Consider the following 9,918-nt stretch of genomic DNA (forward strand, 5'->3'; position numbering starts at 1 on the left):
TTCCGGCCGTTTTTCTCGCAATGCACGGCTCACACGAATCAATTTTAGCCGATATTGATCGCCCGTGGAAGCCAGATTTCAGCAGCTCATAGTAAACAAGACCCTTTTGGTCCCACCAGATACAGAGCATGATTTTCGAACCATGAATGTTCGGCCGTGGTATTGATGTTGAGGTCGATGGCAACGATTGACCGGGCTTAGCGTATTTTTTCTTTTTGAGGTTGTCATAGAATATTCACTTCTCATCTACAATCACAATCCGATGCAAAAAATCTTTTCTCTGTTGTCTTTGAATCAGCTATTTGCTAATTGAAAAATCGAAATGAAAAATCGCTTTTCAACGTCTCTCGGTTTCAGTTCATAAGGCACCCAATTTCCTTGTTTTTGAATCATTCCCATTAATTGTATAGAAACGGCTTGTTGAGTCATCCCCAATGATTCTGCAAGCTCCTCTTGCATTTGATTCTGATCTTCTTCGAGTGATGCCTCTAATTCTTTGTCTCCGAATTTTTGTGGTTGTCCAGAACGAAGCTTGTCTTCAACGTTGAAATCTCCATCCTTGAAACGTCGAAACCATTCCCTACATAATTTATCAGGATTGTTCATTCAGGATCAGGATTCAGGATCATTTGGAGCAGTGTCACCATAAACTTCGATAAGCATTCGATGGGCTTCAGCCGCACTTTTCTTCCAATTAAAGCAGAAAATCAAAATTTGCTTGGTTAACATAAAATTCATTTCAAACACAGTAAAAATCAAGTATGAAACTTTTTATATGAAACTCAAAGCGATATAAACTAAATATTATGAGCAGATGTTTAACCTCTCTGAAACCGCCAAAATCAGCTGTCCCTATGAACCATTCACAACAGCTGGAGCCATCTTTAGCCAAACGGACCGAACTAATTTGTACTCCCAATATGTCGACTCCGATCGATGAATTACATAAACATGATATGCGTGATGACGTTTCATTATGCGTTTCGTATTTGTTTCATCACCCGCCACCGTTCTCCCCAAAATGCATCGGTAACAAAAGCTCGTATGTTAGAAAAAGATAGAACGCAACGATACAGACGACATTCTTTTTTTTCTTTATCTTTTTTTAGGACTTTGTTTTCACAATACATTGTGTTTTTTCCTTTTTCTTTTTCAGCACTTCAGGGCAAAGGATGGATAGTAAAATAAAGTACATATATATAGTGATGCGAACGAATTCTTTTTTATTCACACCTTATTACACTGATTTTTTGTATATACTAAAAACTAAAACTAATAGCTCATAATCGATGAGCTGATGTCCATTGAAGTTGTCGCTATCGCGTATAGCGTTCTCAGACGCGATATTGGGAAATCGCATATACTTAACATCAATCAAATCGACGAATCGGGCCAATCGTTCGAACATTACATCGATATACCCATCAAATTCAAACATACATATATTTTGGTCAAGCATACGGACGAAGAATTGTAGCAGAAACGAATGATTGTAGCATCGTTATCGTAGCAGCGTACAAACTCTGGTCTTTAGCGGTCCAACGCTTATGAAATTGTCTTTGTATTCGTTTCGAAGCATTTTGTAAATATTCCATCGCTGCTCATAGAGAACCTTCCACGTTTTTGAAAGACAACGACAATTCGTGTCCGCGATGATCTCCCAGAGTGATCTCCACATAACTCAGTGGATCAACGTTGATTCCAATTTCCAAAAATCTTTAGCCCGTATTCGTCAGGTTATAATGTCTGTTCAGTAAACCGCGCGATGCTACTGTGTACATACTGTGTACATAATGTTAAAAATCGTTCTTTGTGTGTAGAATGTTGAAACTTACGTTATATTCCTTCTTCACGATGCGCTGCTCCCTTTGGCAAAGTACATTTTTCAACCATTCGTACAAGCGGGTATCACAAGACTGATTGCATCCGCGAAAATTGTGACGTATATAGTAGTACTTCTAGAATCGATAGGGGAGTCAGGCCTTTCCTCTTTCTAAGAATTTCGAACATGTCGTGGTGTTTTATTACGTCTTTCTACGTATTTTGTTTATACGTACGTTTATATGTACGTTTATACATACGCTTATACATACATTTGTACGTACATACAAACTTATATACAATACATACACATTGTAAAGGAAAGGAAAAAGAAATACATAATAAATACGTATTTTTATTTAAAAAAAATTCTTTTATAACCACCCGTTATATATTTCCAATACATTTTGTAACGCGCAATATGTTGTCCACATCGCATAGTATTAGTAACATCTAAATTAGATAAACATTCCATATCTTCGGAAACTGCATCCAAGATCTCGATGTATTGGGTTGTCCGGAAAGTTCGTGCCGCAAAAGATTTAAATTTAATAAATGAAATTAAAAATTCAAATAATAATTTCTTCTGCGTTTCAATTTTCCTTCAAAATCAGCACGAACTTTCCGGACAACCCAATACATGCACTCTCGCTCATTGTCCGGAAGCAAATTCCACAGCCATGTTCGTTTCTCGCGTCTCTTGACGTACATGATAGCATCATCTTCAAATATAGCCGCCGTAATCAGGCGATTCGCCTCGCAGTACGGGAGGATCCTCCCATCTTCCCGTCGCAATCCACAATGATAAGCAATTAACTATAATAGGAAGCGCAAGACTTATCAGATCTTGTCAAAAATTTCCATAACACAGGATTCGTAAAAATATAATGCGTGCGAACGGTCTTCTGTTTCAACATCGTTACTTCCTTCACGATAAATTTCTTATTCCGCTGAATCCTTACAGATCCACAAATGTCGATATGGTTATGAGCAATTTTTTGAAACTGCACCTCACTCCAATTTTTCTCTCTTTAAAGCTTTAAATACATGTTGACGTCGAAATTTACATGATCTTATGAACTACGTCAACGGATTATATTGAGCTACATGATTGTATACTATCTTGATCAAAAAGTTCCCGGAATTCATTCAGAAAATTCAAAATATAAGTTTTATTCATCAAAAGTGGTATTGTCCTCTTCAAAGTACTCCCCATCGACTGCAACGCACTTATGCCGGCGCTTGATCCAGCTCTCGAAACATTTCTGGAACTCTATTGTCGGTATAGCCATCAGAGCTATCTTCGATTTTTCCATTACCTCCTTTCTTTCGACTGTTAAAATGGGGAACGCGTTTTCACGGGTAATGATGGCACTGTGCGACGGTGCGTTATCATGGTGCAAAATTCACGAGTTGTTTGCCCACAAATCTTTTCTTTTTTGGTGAACTGTTTCACGCAAACGTCTCATAACGCCCAAATAATACTCCTTATTAACTGTCTGACCTTCTGGCAAAAATTCGTGATGTACAATATCGTTTGTAATCCATGAAAACCGTGAGCATTGCTTTCTTTTTCGACTGAAAACGTGATTTTTTTGGTCTTTTGGCTCATTTGAAGCTTTCCATTCACTCGCCTGATATCTGGATTGCGTTTCGTACTCATAAATCCACGTCTCGTCTCCAGTAATGATGCGTTTGATGAATGTTGGATTGGATTCAGCCTTGGAAATCATCTTTGGCGATGACAACGCGGTCCCTTTTTTGCATGAAATTCAGTTCCTTCATCAACTTTTCAGCAACACGGCGCAAACCCAAACCATTAACTACAATGTCCTGAATGGATCCATAAGCAATGTTTAAGTCCTCTGATAGTTAATTTGCAGTTATTGATCAACATTTCTCTCACTTTATTGATGTTTTCGTCGGTTTTTGATGTCGACCTGCCACTACGTTCGTCATCCTCGACGGATTCACGACCACTTTTGAAGCGTTCATGCCATTCATAAACGGTTGTTTTCTTTAGAGTATCACTGCCGAAACAGTTTCCCAACATTTCCAAGGTTTTCACACCATTGAATCCATTTTTAACGCAAAATTTAATACAAACTCATTGTTGCAAATACAACTCCATTTTTAAAACTGTAAAAAATCGAAAATACGTGCAGAGATAGATGTATTCAAAACTAACTTTTACAAATGTCAAGCTAGCTGATAAAAGCTGATGATAAAATTTGGTGGGAATGTCAGTGATAGATGTGGCAACCTAACCAAAAAAACAGAACTCAAATCAGCTGACTCAGAGCATCACCTGATGATAATTCCGGGAACTTTTTGATCAAAGTATGATGAGACAATAGGATGTTGTATTTGCGGGCACATTTTCCTTGCAGTCAAATTCTATGCATACCATTTACAGTGTGCCACTGTATATTGTTATTTTCTAATGATACGTGTCATCAAACAGAATCCGTAATGCTCCTTACGGTGATCGGCAGCTAAACAATCTGCGCGGGCCTTTCCGATATCTAATATCCCGGCGGCACGCTCGGCGAAAGTTCGTGTATCGTTTGCACACCTTTGCTGTTGCTATACGTGCCCGCGGTCACGTTACATTCTACGCGAATAACGGTTACGTTCATTGTGTTGGTCGATACGTTCGATTCGTGCCAACTTCGTGGTCGCAGTATACGCTTCGACGAGAATCTCAGCAGCGATCTAATGCTTTTGGGCTTGCCAAAGTTTATTCTATAGGCGCATCTAATCTCACATTTCATCTTGTTGTAGTTTGCACGAAGTATTATCGGATATTCCGCACCTTCGATGTCATCATCATTATTGTTGTTGTTGTTGTTGTTGTTGCTGTTGTTGTTGTTATTGTTATGTGCATCGGGCGCATCGCGACGCGAACGTTTCCGTAAAATCGTAAAATTCATTTCAAAAATTCATTTATGTCTCGCACTTCGTACAAACCCTTGGGAATTGTAATTTCTGCGTCGTCTTTGCTGAAATAAAATTTATTGTTCGATTCATTTACATTCGGTATCGTGTGGTGAGTCTCAAAAAATTGCCAGACCAACTCGTAATCACTCAGATTTATGGCGGGGAAGTAGTTCGCCGCGAGGAGGTTGCTCTTCTCACTTACTGTAAGTGTTAGCAACATGACGGAAAAAGCGTTCGTTCAGTACTGAGACTTCACGGCATTTCATCGAGCATTTTAAATTCACGAGCGTTGATCGTTCGTAGAAACCATAGAAACATTTGTCCGCAGAAGCTCTGATCGTACATCTGATAGGACATTGCGATTGTACTCTATCATAATTCTATTCCCGATATATCACACCAGTTCCTTGAGCGGTCGAAGATTATCGAAACTGTCAAAATACACGGTTGTGTCTCTTCGTGTACACTATCCAGTGAGTACCGAGTCCCATCGTCCAGATTCACGATATTCCTTTCATTTCGACGCGCGCTGCTCGTCGATAACTCGTTACGCATAAAAACATTTCTAAAGTATGAGGGAAAGTCAATAAGTTCTTAGAAAATCTGTTAGAGGGCACTCGCAGTGTCATGTCATATTACTTTTCGACAAGTAGCATCTCTCAGCTGATAACGGTCAAATTTTGAGTGGAATTCATCACGTGGTTTCATTTCTATAGATGATTAAAGCGAACAACCTTTGTATTTGTTGCAAAAAGGAAAAAAACAAGTTCCGTTCAGTAATCAAACATCTATGTATGAAATTTAACGCCGAAAGAAAGCCAAGTTGGATAATGTTCATAGCACATCTGCACCAGCATTTGCGACTGTACAATTAGGTGAATGAATTTAAACATGGTCATACATCCACATGTGATGCACCTCGTTTAGGATGTCCAATTGAGGCTGAATATGCCAGAAATCATCGATAAAGGCCACGATATTGTTTTGACTGATTGACGAATGAAAGTGCGCAAGCTTGTTGAGACCACAAGCATATCACATGGTACAGTGAATTCAATTTTACACAAACAATTGGATATGAAAAAGCTATCGGCAAGATGGGTGCCGCGTTTACTCATTGTGGACCATAAGCGCAACCATGTGACGATTTCAAAACAATATTTCAACGTAATCCAGACGAATTTCTGCGTCGATTCATTACTGTGGATGAAACATGGATCCATTACTTCACACCTGAGATGAAGGATCAAACAATCAAAACAATGGACTTCGCCGGATGAATCAGCTCCAACGAAGACCATAAAAAGTTAGCCGAAAAGGTGATGGCCACAGTTTTTTGGGATACACGCGGTATTATTCATCGATTATCTTCCGTCGAAGCAAACAATTAATGGCGATTATTACGTAGCCTTATTGAATTGTTTCAACTTTTAAAGAAAAAACGTTCCCATTTGGCGAAGAAGAAAGTGCTATTCCATCAAGACAATGCACGGGTTCACACGTGCCCGACACTGATGGTCAAATTCAACGAATTCCGCTACGAATTGCATCCAGCATATTTAACTCCCTGCGATTATTTCGTGTTTCCAAACCTGAAGAAATGATCTAGAGAAAAGAGATTCATCATCAGAGATTAGCTCATCGCCGAAACAGAGGCTTATTTTGAAGGGTTGGACAAATCATTCGGAACGGCTTGAAAGTTGGAGAATCATTGGATCGAATTGAAAGGAGACAATGTTGAGAAATAAAAATAAATCGATCAAAAAAAATGTGTTTTACTATGTTTTTCTAAAAACTTATTGAGCAAACTTGCCCTCGTACGGTAAGCGCATACGTCTCGCGAGCACGTCCAATTTCACGTTGATTACATTACACGAGGGTATTTTTATTGTCTCTTTGGCGTTTTTTTTTCTTTGCTGCTACGCATTGTTCGTGTTTGTAGAAGCTGAAATACAGTCCGAGTCCGTATTTGTGCGGAACGAGATATAGTCCGCGGCTCTGTTCCATCGTGCGATCATAACGTTGCAGCTCTTCGACGTCACGCGGATTTGCTATCATATATTTACGTCACGCTGGCCATTTTGCTAATCAAGGATTCGAGCACGCCTAACATTGGCAGAAAAAGTAACATGCCGCCTCGTTTTCATGCCATTGATAATGTCTATTTTTTTCGTTGTCTTTTTTCTCATTGTTTTCTTCTTCGGTTTCATACCCATGCCGATTTTGGTCTTGGCCCAAATGGCAGCAGCGGCGACTCTCGCTCAAAGCCGAATCTCTCGCGATTATGCATCCTAACATTTTATCGGCGAGTACCTTGTCCGCCACGTGTCTATCGGAGATCGTTGTTTCGAGAATACGGGATATGTAACTCGAAAGGAAGCACCTTTATCGCTCGATTCAGCAGACTGCCGCGCGACACCGACATTCGCTATTTTCATCTTCGATGCCGGATTCCATCTATCGATGTGCGTCTGCTGCCACGATTGATTATAGTGTTCGTCGCAGCGATGATACATCCGAATCTCAGAATCCGCCTTCACGTGTTCCGGAAGCGATCCCACACGTAGTCGATATAATCATCTTACACGCGTAAGAGTACGACCTTCAGAATATACTGCAGCTGCTCTAGTCCTGAAAGTCGAAAGGATGATACAGCGCGAAATATATTTTGTTACTCGCCGATTCGCGCACTTTTAAAAATAGATGATCGAGAGCGCACAATCCGTAGTGTGAGCATGAAATACGGCAACAGCTGACGATACGCGTCACTGCAAAATCGCGAATAATGGGAGGCGGCGTGGAGAAGCGCAAGCACGATGAAATTCTGTCGAGTACTATACGTGCGATTATTTGCGGCCCGTCAAATTGCGGTAAAACCAATGTTCTCATAAGCTTGATCGAGTGATCGAACAGTGTACGTTTCGAAAACGTGTACGACGTATACGTTTATTCAAAATCATTGCAACAGCCAAAGTATCAATATTACCTTGATCAAAAAGTTCCTGGAATTATCCAGGTGATGCTCTGAGTCAGCTGATTTAAGTTCTGTTTTTTTTTGTTAGGTTGCCATATCTATCACTGACATTCCCAAATTTTATCATCAGCTTTTATCAGCTAGCTTGACATTTGTAAAAGTTAGTCTTGAGTACATCTATCTCTGCTCGTATTTTCGATTTTTTATAGTTTTAAAAATGGAGTTGAATTTGCAACAACGAGTTTGTATTAAATTTTGCTTTAAAAATGGATTCAATGGATGTCAAAACCTTGGAAATGTTGGGAAACTATTTCGGCAGTGATACTCTAAAGAAAACAGCCGTTTATGAATGGCATGAACGCTTCAAAAGTGATCGTGAATCCGTCGAGGATGACGAACGCAGTAGCAGGTCGACATCGAAAACCGACGAAAACATCAATAAAGTGAGAGAAATATTGATCAATAACTGTAAATTAACTATCAGAGGACTTAAACATTGCTGATGGATCCATTCAGGACATTGTAGTTAATGGTTTGGGTTTGCGCCGTGTTGCTGCAAAGTTGGTGAAGGAACTGAATTTCATGCAAAAAAGGGACCGCGTTGTCAAAGATGATTTCCAAGGCTGAATCCAACCCAACATTCATCAAACGCATCATTACTGGAGACGACACGTGGGTTTATGAGTACGACATGCAATCCAGACATCAGGCGAGTGAATGGAAAGCTTCAAATGAGCCAAAAGACCAAAAAAATCACGTTTTCGAAAAAGAAAGCGATGCTCACAGTTTTCGTGGATTACAAACGATATTGTACATCACGAATTTTTGCCAGAAGGTCAGACAGTTAATAAGGAGTATTATTTGGACGTTATGAGACGTTTACGTGAAGCAGTTCACCAAAAAAGAAAGGATTTGTGGGCAAACAACTCGTGGATTTTGCACCATGATAACGCACCATCGCACGGTGCACATCATTATCCGTGAATTTTTGATCAAGAACGAAACGAATATCATTCAACAGCCATCGAATTTACCTGATATGGCTCCCTGCGATTTTTTTCTGTTCGATCGAGTTAAAAAACCATTATGGGGAACGCGTTTTAACAGCCGAAAGGAGGTAATGAAAAAATCGAAGACGGCTCTGATGGCTATACCAACAATAGAGTTCCAGAAATGTTTCGAGAGCTGGATCAAGCGCTGGCATAAGTGCGTTACAGTAGATGGGGAATACTTTGAAGGGGACAATACCACTTTTAATGAATAAAACTTGTATTTTGAATTTTCTGAATGCATTCCGGGAACTTTTTGATCAAGATATGTAGAAAATTTGTTTATATCGACAAAATCTTTACGTTCCTTAACAACGGCGTCATTCCACCAAATAGATTAGAACTGAGATAGTCTCGGTATTGATACCGATGATCGAAACGAGATCGAGACGAGACTTAAAATCCGAATTCGAGAGCGATAGGAGCCTTTTTACACCGAGACTCTCGAATTTTGTAATGTTAGATACAATTTCTAACGCATAAGATATAAGTTTCAGATCCGGTTTTTCATTATCTGGTTAACTTGTGCTTAATCTGATCATTGCGATCACTTCAGCAGAAAATTGCGTGTAGATTAATATATATGCCTACATTTAACACATATAGGCATATACATATAGGCATGTACATAATATATGTAATCATATAAATTTAATTGCATAGACTTATTTGATGTAAGTATCTTATTCATACGTTTCTGCTGTGCTAGAAATGTTTCAGAGATTAAAAATGATCATAACGTCACTCACTAATTTGAAAAAACTAATTTGTTCGATAATAAAAAAAAAACATATAAAAATTATAAAAATAAATTATAAATAATTATAAAAATTATAGAAGGATCATAACCTTCAGTTAATGGTAGTATAATTATTTTTATTTTGTTAATGCGAGTAGGCACAGTACAGATTTATACGATTAAGATACTTACTTCACGCATATGGTACTCTTATCAGATATTATTATAAAAAGGGGACAGAAAAATTATACAGAAAAAGGAAATAATATAGTACATAAAAAAAATATCTTAAAAACAGAATCTTTGATTTCGCCTTTTCCTTTGCTGAATATTCTCATCCTTTTGAAAAAATGTAGTTTTGTAAATTAATTGTTTGAAAATTATTTGAAAAAAAA

At 38.6% G+C, this 9,918-nt stretch overlaps 2 protein-coding genes across 2 annotated transcripts; one reads left to right on the forward strand and one right to left on the reverse strand.

The window, feature by feature from the left end:
- Positions 1-4,346: 4,346 nt before the first annotated feature.
- LOC108691867 (GATA zinc finger domain-containing protein 18-like) lies at positions 4,347-4,754 on the reverse strand. Its single transcript, XM_018199803.1, has one exon. The coding sequence runs from the start codon at positions 4,752-4,754 to the stop codon at positions 4,347-4,349; it is 408 nt and encodes a 135-aa protein (XP_018055292.1).
- A 3,247-nt stretch (positions 4,755-8,001) lies between these two features.
- LOC108691868 lies at positions 8,002-8,719 on the forward strand. The gene is made up of 2 exons (XM_018199804.1): positions 8,002-8,178; positions 8,522-8,719. Exons 1-2 carry the CDS (start codon positions 8,002-8,004, stop codon positions 8,717-8,719), a joined length of 375 nt encoding a protein of 124 aa, XP_018055293.1.
- The last annotated feature ends 1,199 nt before the right edge of the window (positions 8,720-9,918 follow it).

The sequence above is a fragment of the Atta colombica genome, unplaced genomic scaffold (assembly GCF_001594045.1).
Source record: "Atta colombica isolate Treedump-2 unplaced genomic scaffold, Acol1.0 scaffold54, whole genome shotgun sequence".
NCBI classification, from domain to species: domain Eukaryota; kingdom Metazoa; phylum Arthropoda; class Insecta; order Hymenoptera; family Formicidae; genus Atta; species Atta colombica.

Coding starts and splice junctions, on each gene's coding strand:
- LOC108691868 (XM_018199804.1), top strand. CDS start 8,002: ATGGATTCAATGGATGTCAAAACCTTGGAAATGTTGGGAAACTATTTC. Junction 8,179..8,521: donor CCGACGAAAACATCAATAAA/GTGAGAGAAATA, acceptor CGATGCTCACAG/TTTTCGTGGATTACAAACGA.
- LOC108691867 (XM_018199803.1), bottom strand. CDS start 4,754: ATGAATTTTACGATTTTACGGAAACGTTCGCGTCGCGATGCGCCCGAT.